Source organism: Patagioenas fasciata, chromosome 1, assembly GCF_037038585.1.
Source record: "Patagioenas fasciata isolate bPatFas1 chromosome 1, bPatFas1.hap1, whole genome shotgun sequence".
NCBI classification, from domain to species: Eukaryota; Metazoa; Chordata; class Aves; order Columbiformes; family Columbidae; genus Patagioenas; species Patagioenas fasciata.
Genome location: NC_092520.1, coordinates 77258678 through 77277421, shown reverse-complemented (window position 1 = coordinate 77277421; position 18744 = coordinate 77258678). Strand labels below are relative to the sequence as shown.

General features: G+C 46.2%; 1 protein-coding gene across 1 annotated transcript; it reads left to right on the top strand.

The window, feature by feature from the left end:
• Positions 1–45: 45 nt before the first annotated feature.
• LOC136097131 (uncharacterized) lies at positions 46–18603 on the top strand. The gene is made up of 20 exons (XM_065829205.2): positions 46–237; positions 314–370; positions 2854–2891; positions 4118–4258; positions 6182–6244; positions 7374–7494; positions 7919–8011; positions 9046–9206; positions 10293–10378; positions 10598–10681; positions 11884–11946; positions 12089–12166; positions 12259–12347; positions 13092–13128; positions 14386–14534; positions 14750–14812; positions 15136–15211; positions 15872–15956; positions 16138–16225; positions 16775–18603. The coding sequence occupies exons 1-20, from the start codon at positions 79–81 to the stop codon at positions 16883–16885; spliced, it is 1842 nt and encodes a 613-aa protein (XP_065685277.1). The 5' UTR covers positions 46–78; the 3' UTR covers positions 16886–18603.
• Positions 18604–18744: the final 141 nt, after the last annotated feature.

Genomic DNA, 18744 nt, shown 5'->3' with positions numbered 1-18744 from the left:
TCGGTGCGCGGGCAGGCCCGGCCCGCAGGCGGGGCGAGGGGTGGGCTCGCCGCCGCCGGACTCGGTGTCAGAGCCGCCATGGCGCCGCTGCTGCTGCTGTTTCTGCTCTCGCTGCTGTCGGCCGCTGCCGCCTACCTGTGCTGCGTGCGGCGGCACACGGGCAGCGCGGAGGCCGTGCTGCGCCGCCGGGAGCCGGGACGGGCGGAGCCGCGGAGCTGCAGCCCGCCGCGGGACCCCGTGAGCGCCGGGGAGGGAGGGAATGGGCGGGCGAGGGGAGCGGGCGCAGTGCTCACCTCTCGCCTCCTCTCCACAGTGGGCACCGCGGCTGTGCGGCACCTGGCTGCGCCTCTTCGTGCATGTGGCCAACACGGTGAGTGAGGGCGAGGGGCGTCGGGGTCGCCGCCCCCGGCGGGCAACTGACGGCACGGAGGGAGCCGGGTAAACAAAGCAGTAAAACCTGCGGCTGCTGGGGGAAACCGGCCAGGACTGCCGGGGGTTGCAGAGGGAGGAGGTCTCAGGGAGAAGTTTAAACTCGCGTTTGTAGGGGAGTTGTGGGGAAGTTGGGGTTCTCTGCGTGGTTTCGGGTTCACCCTGTCCCCCGGGTGGGATGCTATGGGGAGAGCTGGTCTCTGGGGTGGGGGTGTCATGAGGGTCCTCTGGTATGGAGAGCCTGAGGCTGACATCAAACTCAGAATACAGCTGCCACCAGCCTTCCTCAGACGTGAAAGGATTGAGGTCCCTCAGCCCTGTGAGTGGGGTTTTCAGGAAGGTGGTGAAGGCACCCGTTCCCCCAGAATTCCTCCACTAATGGGCTTTGTGTTGTCTTTCATAGGATCATAGAATAGTTTGGGTTGGAAGGGACCTTCAAAGCTCACCTAGTCCAACTCCCCCTGCCACGAGCAGGGACATCTTCAACTAGATCAGGTTTGCTCGGAGCCCTCTCCAGCCTGGCCTTGAATGTCTTTAGGGATGGGGCATCTACCACCTCTCTGGGCAAACTGCTAGTCTTTTACCACCATTGTGAAAAGTTTCTTCCTCATGTTTATCCTGAATCTCCCCTCTTCTAGTTTGAAATCATTACCCCTTGTCGTAACACACCCTTCTAAAAAGTCTCTCCCTATCTTTCTTATGGGCACCTTTAAATTACCGAAAGGCTGCAATAAGATCTCCTCTGAGCCTTCTCTTCTCCAGGCTGAACAACCCCAACTGTCTCAGCCCATTCTCAGAGCAGAGGTGCTCCATCACTCTGATCATTTCTGTGGCTTCCTCTGGCCCCTCTCCAACAGGTGCATGTCCTTTCTGTGCTGAGGGCTCCAGAGCTGGACACACAACTCCAGGTGGGGTCTCACCAGAGCAGAGCAGAGGGGCAGAATCACCTCCCTTGACCTGCTGGCCACACTCCTTTTGATGCAGCCCAGGGTATGTTTGGCCTTCTGGGCTGCAAGTGCACATTGCTGGCTCACGTTCAGCTTTTCATCCACCAGTGTCTTCAACTCCTTCTCCACAGGACTGCTCTCCATCCCTTCATCCATTAGCCTGTATTGATACTGGAGGTTGCCCCAACCCAGGTGCAGGACCTTGCACTTGGCCTTGTTGAACCTCATGAGGTTCATATGGTCCTACTTCTTGAACCTGGCCAAATCCCTCTGGATGGTTTTTGAGCCTGTGGGTTGATTCCTGCCAAGACCAGTGTGGAGGAGGCACGGCCACTGTATAGCAGGGTGCTGTTGGGAGAAAAGCCTCTGTCCCTTTGGTAGTGAGTGCCTTGCAGCATCATCTGCCTGAAAGCAGGTGGATTTTGTTGCTGCTACTTGGCCTTTCTTTTTGTGCTGGTGTCAAAGTTAGGTATGAAGGTCTCATTTCAGCAACGTGACCTGTTACAGAGCTCAGTGCCTGGTTGAATCTGGAGTGAAGGCTAGTGATGGGCTCTGCCTTTATTTGTGAGAATACTTTGCAAGTGTCTTTCTTCCAGGATATAATAACCAGAATACCTTTTTACCCTTTGTTTTGTGACTGTTTCTGGTACGTGGCCCTGGGCTTGTTTCCTTTCCTGGCATCCCCCTTGGGTGAGGGACACACAACATCTCAGTATGTTACAGGATTGTGCTGTTTTATATTAGGTGCAGATTAGGAGCAATGCCTTCCCAAAAACAGACTGTAATTCTTATGGAATGTGTGAGGCAGTATATCGCTTCATGGATCTAGGAGTGTGAGCCTTGCTTCAGACTTGTACTGTATTTGTACATCCTGTAATACGTTTTCAAAGTTTGTTGTTAAGCTATTAAGACAGGCTAGAACAAGGCTGCTCTCTTTGGGGCTGCTGCTGTTGCTACATTGGGAAGCAAGTTATTCAGAGTGTTTTCAGCTGCCTGCTACCATGGAGCCTTCAAATTTCTCATGTGTTTCCAAGCTCACTTGGTGTACTGCAGGAGCTGGTTGAGTGACAGGGAAGATCCTAACAATGGGATACACAAAATAATAATAGGCTTCTACCTTATCCAATCTGTGGAACATGAAGAAAGAAATGGATGGGTGCTATACGCGTGTCTCTTAACAGTGTTGCAGCCCGCAGCTGCAGACTTTCTGGACCAAGCCAGGGAAGGACAAAGGCAGGAGAGACAGAAGAATACACTCTTTATAGTTATATGAGAGGTGGAAGGGGAAGCATTTCAGCCCATTTTGTGGCCTGAAATACAAGTACTTGCACTATTTTTTTACTACGTAGCATTGCATGCTCTGTAGGATGCTTTGAGACTCCAGCAACCGTGAGCACATTCAGTGTTCCTTGTCTAGTGGGGAAGGTGATCAGGTCAAAGTTGCTGCAAAACAGTGTTTCTGCTTACTTTCTTCTAGGCTTTTGGACAGATCTGCTTACTGCCGTTCTTAATAAGGTAAGACTGCAGAGATTTTCCACCTCTTCAAGTTGTTGGGTTTTGTTTGTTGTTTTTGGTTCGTTTGGTTTGTTTGTTTTTGTTTGTTGTTTCTTTGTGGTTTTGTTTTGTTTGCTTTTTAAAGGTGCTTGCATTGCACACCACCTACAGATTATCTGAAATGACCTTTTCTAAGAGGGAAGCTGCATAACGATTGGAGAGTGAGCAAGATTATTTCATGCATGTTTTTACTAGATTATATTTTTTTAACTATTCTGGTTTGAGTGAGTCTCTATCACAAGAAATCAACTTTTTCACACTGGAGCGGCTGCATAGAAACCCAGTTTGCTGGTTTGCCTTTTGCTGAAGAGCAGTCTTTCTTTCAAAGCTTGCAGATGTGCAAATCTGCTGTGTTTGTCACCAGTAGCAATAAAAGAATAGTAGTACTGAGGAAATGACATGAAGTTCAAAGGTTTTAGCATGTTCTTTTTAAAGATATTAACTATTTTAGGCCAGCCTTTTCTCCTCTCTCACTTTGCATTTTTGTTTAGAAACTGTGCTGTCAAGTGTACATTGCACTGAGAGCCACTCAGGTAAGAGGTGTGAGGAACCTCAGGCCCGCACTTGGCTCACATAGTTTTCTGGTCATTTGATGGGACACTGAGAAATGTAATACACACAGTTGGTACCCCTGAGTTTTTACTTGGGGCATGGGCTTTTTGAGTGAATCAAACCCAGACAAGTGGCACTGCTGTTATACAGCAGATCATTCCTAGACATCTTATGACCGAGTCTTGACTTCCTCACTTTATGTGTTCCAAGCGCTGGGCTTGTGCTGCAAGCCTGTTGTATCTGGTTGCAAACTATGTTGAAGCAGGTTCTTGTTTTAGCAGGATTAGTACTTGAATGTATGGTATTATGAACACTATGAATTATACTATTTTCTCTGTTTCTTTTCTTTCGCATTATAATTAAATGAATTGAAGATTTTCACCCTTTTTTTCCCAGCTTGGGCTTACGGAGGCCAGTTGGCCTTATGTCAAGAGGTAGGAGACTTTATTAAACAGAATAGATTTGATGCTGCCTTTTGGAAAGGTGTGATAGATTATCTTGTAATGGTTGCAATTCCCTGCTGTGAGAGCAGACCGCTAATACAAAATGTTCTTGCGTAAGCTTCCCTCTGAACAATCTGAAGAATTAGTCATGGTAGAGCTTGCAAACTCTAGCAGTGACTGTCTTGCTTTCAGGCTGAACAACTTCTCACTCATGCGTTCGCTTGACATTCATGAAGATCCCACATTTATCCCAGAGGTTGCTGCGGAGGTTACAGAAGACAAGTCTGACGCTAAAAGCACTTCAGATGTTATTGAGCAGCTGCTAGATGGAAGGTCAGTATGTGATGTGTAAGAGTGGAGTGGAAGAACACACGTGTTAGCACTGTTACATTAGTGGGAACCTGCTGTTGTCAGTAATCTGGATTAAAATCTTTTACACGCTCGGCTACTTTACAAAACAAATAATGCTGTCAGTCATCTTTCCTTTCGTAACTTGTAAATCACCGGTAGTTACAAGCAACGTGAAGTATTAGGCTTTGTTAGACAGGTTGCTTGGATAAATGCCTGTTAAGCTTCTTGCTTGCAGCCTATGCTTGATTAAATCCCACTAGATTCCGGGCAAAATGTTACTCAGACTCGTGTGTCTCACTGATGTCTGATGCTGAGGTGGGAGCAGCTGGGCTGCTGTGAATGCTCTCCCCATCTGGTTTTGGTTCTTAGTTGTGGGCCTATTGAGTAGGTACTGAAAGTGTATATGAGCTGCACTTAATTAGCATCTCAGAGAGCGGGTTCTCTGTATGTATCTCGGCTTTTAGCAGGACTAAGTTTGTTCCCTACTCGAATTCTTAAGCTACAGCAAGGAAAAACTTTCATTTCCTTCACTTTAGAGGGAAGGATATATTTCCTGCAGGCATGGATCCTGGTGGGTACAGCCTTCTGGTCATGTCCCCAGCTTTTCCAGTGATACATTGAGTATTATGGAGCAGGTTACTGGAGCCTTACCTCTTCCCTCCGTAGCACATTGTGATCCCATACCGTGTTCTATTCCAGGATATGACTTCTGGTTTAGGTGATGATAGGGAGACATCTCAGAAGTAGTAATTGTAGCTAGCTCTTCAGATGATCTTATGTTCATTCTGTTTTGATGAGAAATGGTCTATTTCTTATGTGCTAGAGCCATCAACTTAGTTTTTAAGCAGTTTGCTGATGTGTATCCTTGTGTATGCTGCATAGCACCTTTTCCCCCTCCTACACCACACACTGGATGTGCTGCTGGCTATTTCTGGATCAAACTTAGAATCATGGAATCATTTCAGTTGGAAGAGACCCTCAGGATCATTGAGTCCAACCATAACTTAAGTACTAAACCATGTCCCTAAGAACCTCATCTATACGCCTTTTAAACCCCTCCAGGGATGGTGACTCCACCACTTCCCTGGGCAGCATGTTCCAGGGCTTCACAACCCTTTCCATGAAGAATTTTTTCCTAATATCAAATCTAAACCTTCCCTGGTGCAACTTGAGGGCATTTCCTCTCGTCCTATCACTTGCTACTAGGGAGAAGAGACCATCACCCTCCATGCTACAACCTCCTTTCAGGTAGTTGAAGAGAGCGCTCAGGTCTCCCCTCAGCATCCTCTTCTCCTCTTCTAAACAGCCCCACTTCCCTCAGCGGCTTCTCATCAGATTTGTGCTCCAGGCCCCTCACCAGCTCTGTCACCTTCCGCTGCATTCTCTCCAGCACCTCAATGTCTTTCCTGTAGTGAGGGGCCCAAAACTGAACACAGGATTCAAGGTGGGGCCTCACCAGTGCCGAGTTGAGGGGAATGATCACTCCCCTGGTCCTGCTGGCCACACTATTCCTGATACAAGCCAGGATGCTCTTGGCCTTTTTGGCCACCTGGGCCTACTCTTGTAATGTTGGAGCAGTGAGTAGCCAGTGTAAACCTGGAATAAATTTTGAACAGTTTAATGACTGCTGTATTGTGGTAGAAATATGAAGGAACTAGAACATGTCATCAAGACTGACCCTTTATTTCTGGGGAATCCTAAGTGTATCTGGTGTCTGGCATGTGTGCAAGGAGTTCGATAGAGTGTGAGCTGAAATGCGTGGTCTAGTAGTCCAAATGGTGACCAGCCAGTTTACTGTGAGTGGATGATGCCCAGCCTCCATTGGACTGTGATGCTGAAGTCTACAGGTCTAAACAGAGGTGGCTTTGATGGTTCACAGTTGCCTCTTTAATCCTTTCTTTGCAGATCTGATTCTACTAGCAATGGGTTTAGCTTCAAAGGGATCAAAGACTACCTGGACTGCTACCGGTAGGTGAAACTGTGATCTGGAAACAATCTGTCTCGCATGTTCACCTGGTGTGGGCTGCTGCTGTTCTACATGCTCTCAGGCATCTCTTTGTTAGGATTGTCCTTGAGGTACCGCTATTTAGCATCACCCTCTGCATTCCTTTCCCTCTAAATAGAATAATGAAGGAAAGCCAACTGGGAGAGCTGGCATGACTTTTACAAACTCTGCAAAGATACTTAAATTCTGTTTTCCTTGGCTGATGGTCAGTTTTCTATGGGAGACATTTCTACATACCTTGTTTGCCCAAACATGTAAGTGAGAAGGTTCATCTGGATGATGCATGTTGCACATCCTGTGGGTCTCTGAAGAATCCCTTGGTTCCCCAGCTGATTGTGCTCCTGTGAGCAGCCTGCTTGCTGTTACCCAGTAAGGTTGTCCAGCTTGGAAAGAGCTGGAACCACATCCCTGACTCTGAGGCTCTGCAAGCTTGTTGGCTGCTCAGTAACTGCTGGTTGCCTGTGGATGTGTGCTTAGAAAAATCCTGTTGTGCTCCTAGCACTTGTTCCTCAGGGGCCACCTCTGCCAGCAGGCTGCGGCCTTGGAGCAAAAGGCATCCGCGTTCTGGTGTTATAGGTGCATCCAGACTGTGAGGCTTTCGTGTCAGACAGAGATGTGTTTGTGGTAACCTAGCCTCTTACCAGGAGGAAGTCCAGTTTGTTGAAGGTGGGTTATGACAGTACTGCTGGGAGCCCATTCTCAGTAACCAGAGGCCTGTATAATGAGGGCTGGCCTTTTGGTCTTAGTTCATGATACTGCGAGTTTCATAGCCTCAGGCTTTCAGGAGCATGAGGACTCTCTGTAAAGATTTCCCTGTTTATCTGGTGGTTCAGGAATATGTGGGTAACTCTCCTTGCTCTTGCCCCTACTCTAAAGGGTTGGGGATGTGGTGTGTAGACAAATTCTCCCCTTAAGGAAGGGAGTCTTCCATCTTGATGGTGTCAACTGTGTTGAAATCATCACCGCACACAGATTCGTATCTAGTTCTTGTTTACAGCTGTGACAGCTGCCATCTTGCTACGTGAGAGACAAACCCTGTGTGTGGATGTGGTGCGGGGGTCTTGTAACAAGGTCCCAACTTCTGTCCTGTAGGAGTGGGAAGCTGACGCCATCTCAGGTAGCAAAGAACATCATTGCCACGCTGGAGGACTGCGACAAATCCACGCCCCCACTCAGAGCGATAGTGCAATGGGACCAGGAGCAAATAATGCTGGTAATGTCTGCCTTTGCTAGGAAAGGAGCCTCTGCCACCCCAAGAGCAGCAGCATCCATTAGAAGGGGCAGAAGTTCTTCTTATATATTGCACAGAGAAATATATACATTTTTTCTCCCTCGTTATGTGGAGGACTAGAAACAAGTTTGCTTTCCATCCTGCAGAGAGAGGTAGCATTAAAGCAGTCTGTTTCCTGCTGGACAACTATATTTAAAACAGGACTTCTGTGCTTATATGGCATCCGTTAGCATAGATGCTTCCAAGTGGTAGTTGCCCATAAGCATATGGTGGAAGAAGGAAGAAACAAACTTAGTTTGGCTTAGTAGCAGCCTGAGAAAGCCATTTTTGGTATCCGTTCTGATACCAGTAATGACCTTCAGCTCAAGTAAATATATATAACATACAGGTTTTTTTCTCTGTACAGATGGCTGAGGCCTCCACTGCTCGTTACAGGAATAAATGTACCCTGTCTTATCTGGATGGCATCCCAGTGTGTCTGAAAGAAGAGTTCAAAGTGGTGAGTTTCCTTGTCTAGTTATCAGCTCATGCTGCAGGTGGTCAACCTGGACAACTCACTGTGACAAGGTTTTAAGACTAACTCCTCAGGAGAAGCCTGAGAATATGTTTGTAATAAAGGGTAGTATGTGGGTTTGTAATGAGTAGGATTAACGAGTTTTGCCAGGTGAAGACAGATCTTGGGTAAAGCAGATGTGTTCCATATCTTATGCTGATCTTTTTAATCCATGAGGAATAGAGGGTGGGGGTGGGAAACAGTCCCTCTTGTGATGAAATGAGAATTTATAAAAGGATCTGTAGCAATGGGTGTAACTGTTCTGCATTTCTCAGGCACTGACTCTCCTCCACTGGCAAAGTGTCTTACCTAAAGGACACATGTCAGAAATATGCAAGTTACTTTGAAAATCCCCACTGATGAGGAGTTGTGCCTGTGGCCTAACAACATTACTATTAAATAATCTTGGCAGTGCCGTCAAGCTGTTGTAGGTTCTGCAGAGACCTACCCATAGGGTAGGAGTTATGTTTATATACAGATTCTTCCATTGCTGCCTCAGAGTACTAAGTATACCCTGAAAATTAGGCCAGCTGGTAGTTTGGCATTCATGTAATCTTGGTACCTTACTTCAGAGCACTGCAGATCTGAAATGCTGCAGCTCTGTCCATAAAAAAATGGAAAACAGATATCCTGTGTGCTGTGGGTCCCAGGTGTCTGTTCTGCAGCTTCTGGGCACAGCAATTGCATTGCTGTAGGAAGGCAGACTTCTTGACCACCTAGGTGCTTTCTGCTTTTTTGTGTCATGGTATTAAAAGGACTCCTCTGCATGGGAGAAGGACCAAATATTGAAGAGTTAAGCGTCCCTCCTAACAGAAACCAACACAGGATGAGTTGAAGAGTGAAGCTTCCTAGCCCTTACCTCTGTGGGTCCTAATGTCTGGAATCTGTTGTGGAGTGGAAGTGCACGTGTGAAGCATGTACATGTGCCTGCCTACCTTGCCAGGGTTTTAGGATGAATAATAAGGTGTCTTCTTGCTAAGGTACCTTACCATCAGCGAGTGGGAACAGTGTATCTTGGGACAGAGCCCGAAACAGAAGATGCTACTGTGGCCCAGAAGCTGCGAGAGGCTGGGGCTATCATTATTGGAGTCTCAAACATGCATGAACTAGGGACTGGAACAACGGGATGCAATCCTAATAGGTAAAAATCCCTTTCCCCTCTCTTCTGCCCCATCTAGAAAGACCTAAATGTCTGTCCAAAACTGGCAGAAAATGGTACAAAAAGAAGGCAAGCATGTGAGAGTAAAACTGCTAGAAGCACCCTGTGCAGGGAGAACCGTGTGGGTATGAAAACTCAGCGTTGTAGATTAGAGGGTCGGAGTAGCTGTGGAAGCCTGAAGGCTCCTGAAACCAAAGGAAGGAGAGGATCTAAGTGGTGTCTGCTGAGTAAGGAACTTCGTTTGTCAGGCATTACAGGCCTGGAGGTATGAACATACACAGGATGAGTGGTAGAAAAAAAGCAGTGGCAGAAAGGAAATAAATAGTAATCTAATGCTCAGTCACAGTAATGGCGAAAGGCCCAAACAGTGAGAAAAGGTAAAATCATCTCAGCAGAACATAGTGTTTTTATTTCCTAGCTAAAACAGAAATTTGCTTTATTATTGCGAATTCTCCAGCTATAGCCAAGCTGAGAACTGCTGTTCCAGAGCAGCAGCCCTCACAGCCTTGGTAAGAAGCCATGTGTAGGGCCACGCTTTGTGTGTGTGCAACTGGGGGCAACTGGGGCTCCCTCTCAGCTGCAACAACATGCCAGGGCATCTCCTCACTGTATGAGGTCGGCTGGACTCTGCAGCCAGCAGTGCTCTTTGGTGTCTGAGGACTGGGGCATCTGGACACTTTTGAAACTGCTGCTCTGGGATAAAGGGCAGAGCTGGGGGTGCTGACTTGCTTGTCTGTAAGAATTGCTGGCCACCAGCTGCTCCATCTTTTGGAATTGGGTGATGCGCTGCGGCGTGCAGTCACGGTACAGTGCTGTCACAGGCAGAAGAGCTGGAGCTTGCTTTGAGTCTGCTGCTTTTGGATAGGCTGCTTATGGTAACAAGAGATTGGACTCCGAGGCAGAAGTCTTTTCTACATCTTGTTTTCTAGGGACATAGCTTTATCTGGAATTACATGGTATCTCTTTACTAGGATCAGAATCCCTGAGCTGTGTTTCTGGATCTTTCCCTGCCCTGTAGTGCACGCAGTCCTTCCTAGGAAAAGCTTCAACATTATTTGTCTGCTTCAGGTACCACAGGATCCCTCGAAATCCCTACAAGCCTAACCACTTCACAGGTGGGAGCTCCAGTGGGTCAGCAGCAGCTGTGGCAGCAGGTAGGTGGTTCTAAACAGAGTTCAGGAGTGGTGGGAGGAAGGTTCTGAGCCAAAGTACCTCAGGCATTTGGTTTTTATTAAGGTGTTTAGAAGCTGGAATGAACTCCTAGCTGAACAGAGAGCTCTGTGTGCTGTCTTGGCTACAGCTGCTGGTAGAATGGACAGGACAACACTAGGTCTTTCTGATCACAAGCCAATGTGTGGGGTGTTTTTTTGTAGGTCTCTGCCCGGTGGCTATTGGCACAGATGGAGGCGGCTCTGTGAGGATTCCTGCTTCGTTCTGTGGTGTGGTGGGGCTGAAAGGTAGAGACCTTTAATCATGGAAGTGGGTGCATCTTGTTTGCTGTATCAGATAGGATGCCACAAACAAGTCAGGCACAGTCCATTAATTCCTGTCAAGCAAAACTTGACCAGAGAGACTCTGGAGTACAACACCCTGAGAGACGTACTGGCCTGGCAGCATGGAAGTATTCTCAGTACTGGCTATTGAACAGATGTTAAAAAAATTTACTTCCTTGAGTCAAATGCTAAAGAAAACATACATGCACCCTTTCTACCCACTCGTCCATCTTCAATCTTTCTTCTTTGCTGGGAAGTGTTCCCCGCATAGTTGTGTATCTGTAATGAGCTGGTGAAAAACATCTCCACCCACAATAGTTTGCCATCACCCCAATTATATGGAAAGGCTGATGCTGCTCAGATTTGTATCTGCTAAGTTAAACCTGGTGATATGCTTGTATGAAGCCAGTATGTAGCCATTCCCTCTTATCTCAGAGTTACAAGAAGTAGCAATGCAGTTTTAGCAGTAAAAATTAATGTTATCAAGGAGAATGTGCAGAGGACCTAAAAAATGCATAGGGCAGTGTCTACAGCGTGGAAAGTGGCATGGCAGGATTGTCACTTGGAAGAGATGCTGGCTTTTGGGAATGATTTATCATTCCAAAGGACCTCAGCTGTTTCATCTGAGACTCAGCCATTACTCTGTTTTTCCATCCTTCTATATGTGATCAACTTGATTAATCTTGATTCATCTGAGGAAGTTAATGATGACGATGACAAAAATGTTACTCATCAGAAAGGCAATAAAAGTACTCTCAGAAGACAATTGGTGTTAGGCATGAAGTCTCATTGGTGAATTGGGTGAGATCTCCTGGGGGGGTGGTATCTTGTGCTGTTGATAATCCTGCTTCTGCTTCTCCATCCTCCATACCATAGATGCTGCTTCTGCATATTTAAATGCATATATTTGGAAACATCCCTGCACATATTTCCCCTCAACTAAATAATGTATTATGAGGGAAACCAGTTTCACTATTTGTGAATGAGTCAGATCATGGTCAGCAGAACAGGGTACTGAATGATGAGTGACTGGGCTCCAAAACACCAAACCTAAACGTGACTGGCAGGGGTGTGTTGCTAAGTGACTGGGTGCACCAAAACCACCTAGGTCAGATCTTACCAGCAACTGACGATATCTAGCTAACTGCCCATTTCTTTTCCTCTAGGTACATTTGGGCGCATCAGTTGTCACGGCAGCTTGCCACTCTCCTACTCCACAGTCAGTGTAGGTAAGAGGAACTTGTGCTCCATTTCAGGGACCTTGTTGTGTGATGTTCTCACAGAGGAGGCAATGTGTGCCTCCAAAAGACCTGGGGAGGAAGGTATTTTTTACCCCTTGTCACATTTTTAGAACTGATCTTTCTTTCACAGGCCCTATCTGTACCTCAGTGGCAGATGCAGCCATTGTCTACAGTATCCTTGCTGAGCCAGATCCGCTCTATCCATATGGTAGGTGAGCCCTCTCCTTCCCTGAGCCCAGGTGCTCTGCCTTCTTAGGCGCATCCAGGATAAAAGGAGGAACTCTTGTTTATTCCCCGCAGGACTAAAACAGCCCAAAGCAACCCTATCTGATATGTGTGCTCCTGACCTGAAAGGCCTAAAACTGGGAGTGGACTGGACATTTTTTAAGGTGCGTGCCTGTTCTATCTCTGTCTGCTGCTTTGGAAAATTAGATTTTTTAAAGGAATTCAGTGCATTCACTGTTCTCTTGCCTGTCATCATTAGAGCTTCTCATATTTAGTCCTATAATTGGAAGAGAATGTAGCATGGGTGAAAACATTGACAGGGATAGGTTTTTTCATAAGCCAGCCTTTTGACTGAAAGTCTGATGGAGGCATGAGGAAAGGTAACGACCGTACAGCTGATGGTGGTATGCTTCCTTGTATTGCTGTTTCCATTGGAAGAAATGCTTCTGAGCTGATTATAAAAGGCAGTTAAGTTTCAAATCAAATGAGGAAAATTAGTGTATCGATTTGCTGACAATGCTGTAGCTGCTGAGGGCTATTTCATCATTCCAATGTAGAAACTGGGCTTGCAAGCTAGTACTGCTTGGCAATTGTAATGCAGCCCCACAAATGTGGTCAGGATTTCTTCCCTGGAGGAAAATAAGGACTCTCTCTGTCTCTACCCAAGTGCAAAGGAGGAATATCCTCTCTTCTGGAAAAGACAACCTTTCCTTTTCCTTAGGAGCATGACCTGCAAGCTGTTCTAGATGGAGCAGCCAGTGTAAGGCAGTCCTGAAGGGCTGCGTTTCACTGCCATTAGGGACAGGAACAAGGAAAGCTCCATGAGGACCCAAGTCCTGGTGGGGTGCTCACCAAGTAGAGGAGGGCAGTGACTAAAGTCTACTTAGTTCTTTCCTTTTATTCTCTAGGCATGTGATGCAGAAATCCTATCCATCTGTGAGAAAGGTAAAGAGGAAAAGGCTGTAAGTCTCTTATTCTGCCTAATGTCATGGTATCGCTTGGTGCTTCTCTTATGTATGCATTAAAAAGATCTCGCCTGAAGTCCTAAAAGCCAGATGCGTCAAGAGGTCTGGCTAGACCAACAGCAGTAGCTTTGTATTAGGGAAGCCCTCCTGACTGCTGAGGGTTAAAAAGCTCAGCAGTTGTAGGCTTGTCAGGTTACAATGGAAGAATGCAGTCCAGTGTGCTAAGCCTCTGTCTGTATAAAGACAGATCTGTGCTCAGTAATACTTACTCTGCAAGTTTAAATGGTAAAAGACTTTTAAGGGAGGGACTTGTTTCACAACATAAAGTTCAGTAGGAAAGACAGGACTGGGTCTTTGTGATATAACCCCTCGTCTGGTATTTCCCTGAAATCAGCCAAATGGTGCCTTTAGGATGTCTTTGTCAGATTTTAGGCTAAGCAGAATCAACCCGTGGGGGTGGGGAAAAAGACTACAGTGCCTGGTTTAGTAGTTGGCCTCCTATGCATTGGAGCTGAGATAGTTCACAGTATTCAGGCTTTGTTTGCCTGGATTTTCTTCAGCTTCCTTATTTCCATAGAAACACTTCTACATGCATAGAGTTTTCTTGGGAGAGATGCACCATAAGCCAGTGAAATAGGCAAGCTTGAGTATTTGTGAAGAAGTTGGGGTCAAAGAAAGGAGGTGATTGTTTTTAAACCGCAAAAGATTTTATTTTTCCTGAATTCTTGGTGTTCAGCCTTGCTGAAGTGCATCAGGATTTACTGAACCCATACTGTTGACCTGATCTCTTGAGTATCCTCTGCGTTCCTCTACCGCTGTGGTTCAGAAGGGCCTTTGAATGGGAATCTCATGACGCTAAATAATCATTTCATGCTGATAGAATGCTGGTCATGTCAGGTGCTCAGGGAAGCATTGTCAGTCCACCTTTACTCTTTGGGTTAACTGGGCAGCTAGAGGGAAGAGAAGAACATGGGCAAAATGTAGCAGATAAGTTAGGAACCTGTTTGAAAGTCCCCTACCCCTGCCCTGTTGGAATACTGAGATCTGGGTAGGCTGAAGGCTTTTACTTATGAGAAGTGGCTGCAGCAGTCTGCATGCCACATAATGCACCGAAGATGCTTGCCTTGTGATGCCTGATGGGGTCTCTGACTTCTCAAGGGTGTGGGGATTCACAACCCTTCTGTGAAGTTGGGTGAACTCAGGGATGCTGTCTGTGCTTTACCTGTTGTGCACGCAGCTGTGGAGCACCTGCAGAGTTTGGGAGCCAGCGTGATTGAGCTGTCTCTGCCAGAGATGGAGGAAGTGCGAGTAGCACATGTAATCTGCATTCTCAGTGAGATGAGGGACTTCCTGCAACCCGACTTCAATAAACATTTCCAGGAAATGGTAAGTAGCAGTAGCTTGCATCAGTGCCAGTAGTTGTCCCAGCTGACACAGAACGTGTTTCATGTCAGTGAGAAACCTGACGCTTTCCTGCTTTTTCTGTGACAAACCACCTGTTGGGTGACTACTGATACACGAGAGCAGGCCTGGAAGAGAACTCCTGGGCTCTCACAATCAGTTTCTTGCAAGCAGAGCCACGATCATGTTCTCTCTTTCAGAATTTGGACACTCGGGCTAACCTGGCCTTGGCTTCCCAGTTCACAGCTCTGGATTATATTACGGTAAGGAACATACGGTGGTGAAGGCTGAAGGGAGGCATCTAGCGAAACTGTAAGGGTGGGGTAGAGGATTCTCTTACCCTTCCCATACACGTGGAAAGACACTGCTCAGCTGTACAGCCCTTTGCTGTGTAAGCTTGCTGAATGGTGGAGCACCACAGAGGACATGACATCTGGACTTGGTGTCCTGCCTCTTGATTCCAAACTGCAGGAACAGTGTCTTCTTTTGCAAAGGCATAGGCTGTGATGGGCAGAGTCTGTCAACATCAAACATGAGCCTCATGAACCAAGAGGGCTTGGTCAGACAATAGTCTCTCTGCTTGCAGGCCAATCGACAGAGAACTCGGACCATGAGATTTTTGCGAGAGATCTTCACCACGGTGAACTGTATCCTTACACCAGGTATTGGCGGTCTTGGCCAAAGAGCTGGTCCCCAACAGCTGTATGGTGCATTTTAAAAATAGTCACTCCTTTAACTTTCCCCCAATTTTAAGAGCATCCCTTTTGTGCAAATACTTTGCTGTGGCCCAAGCCTTTAGGAGATAATGCAGCCTGGTTTGAAAGACTGCTGTCTACTTCTGTATTTGCTGTGTATTTCTAGACTTCTTGCCTGCACCCATGACAGTGAGAAACACCTTATTGGTACTTGAAACACAAGCTGCAGAGCCAACACATTTACACAGGAGGGACAGAACATCTACTTATGTATGCAAATGTTCTTGCTCTAAATAGAAACTTAACTGCTTAATTCATAAATCCCAGCAACCTGACTGCATTCCAGGAGTGTGGGTTTGCATCACCACTGTATATCAAACATGTGGCTTTAATGAACTGAGCTGTTCCTTAAAGACTGCCCACTGCCTGACTCTTCCTTTGCTTATTAAGCACTGGATCACGTTGCCCAGAGAGGCTGTGGAATCTCCATCCCTGGGGATATTCAGAAGCCATTCGGATGTGGTCCTGGGCAACCTGCTCTAGCTGACCATCCTTGAGACAGAAAGTTAGACAAGATGACCTCCTGAGCTCCCTTTGAATCTCAAACATTTTGTGATTCCTTTACAGCTGTTGCTTGCACTGCCCCAAGAATCTACGAATCTGACCTCTTGACTGGGAGCAGTGATATGTCCCTCACCGTCCGGTCCATGAGGTAAGAAGGGGTGCTGCTTGCACTGCGGAAGCAAAAGTTTGGGAACAACTTCTGTTAGCTGCACTAACTGAAGGAGCTCAGGCTGTAGAGCAGGGGAGAGAGATCCTGGCTGCCTCTCTCAAAAAAGGATGCCTTTGCTGCTGTTTCAAGGCAGGAATGCTGATGACAGCTTTTCCCACAGGTTCATGCAGCTCGGTAACTTCACTGGGATTCCAGGCCTTGTAGTCCCCATTGGATATTCTGCTGCTGGGCTTCCCATCAGCTTCCAGGTGAATATTGGCTCATTGTATATGCTGGGTCACATAATCCCCAGCTGGCTTTGTCCAGAACCACTATAAGCAGGTTCCGGCTGTTCCACACAGCACACTTGAGGAGGTGGCAGGTACTAATAATAGAAGTTTTAACTTGTAGTTGAAGAGATTTGTGTCACAGTGACTCACTCCTGAATGGCAGGGGGACTTTTTGGGTATATGGGAGACAAGTTTCTCTGTCTTCCTGTCTAGTTTCATCAGTACCCAGTATTTGTCACTATTCTTTCCGCTCTTTTTCCTGTTTCTCATTTCTGTAACTTCTTTAAGACCTTCCCTCTTGAAATGGGTCTCACATGAATGAAAGGTCCATGTCTTGTAATTAAGAGTCACACAACTGCTTTTATCTCAAATGCAGTTCTGGGATAAAAGGGAAAAGCATGTGTCCTTCAGCTGCTGTTGAGACGGAGGCAAGAAATTACATTTTCCAGGGCTTTCAAGAGCATCTGATGATACTTTTTTTTTTTTCTCCTCTTCCTTTTTCTCTCTGCCTCTCTCATCTTCTCACAGGTCATGGCAAAATGGTGGGATGAAGCTGTTCTTCTGAGGATTGGCCTGAAACTAGAAGAGTTCCGTTGCCAGACCAGAAAACCATCCATTTATTATGATGTCCTCGCATGATGGAGCGACCAAGATGGGGAATAAGTTGTGGTTTAGTTTTTTTTCCCCTGATCTGATCAAGTATTACAGTGGACTTGTTTTCGGTGTTCACCTAAATAAGGTTTAGTAGCAGGTCCATTTGAGGAATGGGGAGGAACCCTCATCTAAGCAGGCAGACATAATTTCTGCTTTCTGTTGGTTATTGCATAGTCCGGTTTACACTGGGGAGACCAACTGTGCTAGTTCATTCCTCATTGTGCTTTTGCCAACAGGAGAAGCTGCAACTATCTTCTGCAATGTCTTTCCACGTAGGAGTCTTGTGTAAAGATGGAAGACAATTTCATCTACAGGACTGCATGCAGGCAGTTCATACTGCTGTGTGTGCAAAGGTACAACCTCTAGACCTTAAAACTTCTCAGAGAACTCCTCTTGCTCCAGGACATAACCAAGGTGCTGTTTTGAGGGGGAGAGGCAGCAAGTAATGCCTCGCTCCCTTGAAATGAGGAGGATCGTGACACACCTGTAATGAGGTAGTGTGTGTTTTGGCCCCTTACTTAATCCCTCAGTGCAAAATAGAAAGCCTTTAGCTATAGAAGTGTCACCGTGCTTCTGCCCTTTATCCTGCAAACTGCACGAGCCTTATGTGCAAGGGGAAGGAAAAGCAGAGCACGAACCCTCATCGCCTCTGTGACCCAAAGCCCTAATTCAGGATTCTGGCTTTGCTGGGCATTCCTACTTCCCAAGCTAAGCCTTGGAGAGCCTCTTCTCTCACACTGGTTTCTTAAGTATAAGCCTACTATCATTTAGGTGTCCAAATGGAAGAAACTACTTGGTAATGCTGTGAAATACTGTTTAAGGGGTGCTGAGCCAGCTGTAACAAACAAGTGACGTTTGTAGGAAGCAAACTACTGCAAACTACTGAGCTACTGCAAGAATTGAAGCTGGGTGCAAGAAAGCTGCTGCACAAAGCCATGTGCAGCAAAGAGCCTGGTCTTGATAAGAAGCCAATCCCCTCTTATCCAAAATGTACTTCCTGAAGTAATCAAGGCAGAATAAAGGCATGGATTAAAGATGAGGTTATACCACATAAAGCATTTGTGTTTGCTTTAGAGTAGTTTGGGGTTAATGCCCAGAGGCATCTCCCATTGCCTACCTCATCAGGTATCTTGGGCTTGTGATCAGGCTGCTGGAGAAGCTGTCCTACAGCCAGAAGCAGAGAAGATTGTTGTATTCTTACTTAGCTTGGAAGGAAGGAAGGAACAGAAAGTAGTTGCAGTTTCTCCCAAACTCAGTACACTTTGTTTGGTCTTGGTTTTCCCCACATATATCCACTCTTTAAACAGAGCTAGCACTTTACTAATAGCTAAAGTTAGGTCAGATGGCACCTGAATGGAAGGACATTGCATTGTCATCTGCTCCTTCATTACCTGACTTAAAGCATCAGCTCCTCCCATCAGCTGTCACCAGCATCTGCAGTTAAATTAATTATATGGTGGATATTGTCTTTTATCTTCTATTCCTCTATGTGATACTGCCACAACTATTTTTTCACTAGATTTTAGTATCGTTCAGCTTTATGAAAAACAGTTTTAAAAGCAAAGTTTTTCCTCTATTATTACTGATAAGTTATTAAATACTATCAAAATACCTTAGAGTGAAATACTACTGAAGTGCATTGTATAGCAATAAGTGTTTGACAAGAATAAACTTCTGCAAGGAAGATTACTGCTTGAAGGAAATTGCTGAATATTCCCTAATTTAATGCTATTACTCAGGGATTAGAGATGGATGTTTATTCAATTACTGTCCTGCTAGATGAAGCTATTTATTTCAAATCCCTTCCTAAATGATATACTACCCCAAAATTATAATTTCAATCT

What these genes read in the sequence shown, in the direction of transcription:
- LOC136097131 (XM_065829205.2), top strand. Translation starts at nt 79, where the DNA reads ATGGCGCCGCTGCTGCTGCTGTTTCTGCTCTCGCTGCTGTCGGCCGCT. An exon ending in TTACTGCCGTTCTTAATAAG is followed by an intron (nt 2,892 to 4,117) that starts GTAAGACTGCAG and finishes TCTTGCTTTCAG; the next exon opens with GCTGAACAACTTCTCACTCA. An exon ending in GAACTGTATCCTTACACCAG is followed by an intron (nt 15,212 to 15,871) that starts GTATTGGCGGTC and finishes ATTCCTTTACAG; the next exon opens with CTGTTGCTTGCACTGCCCCA.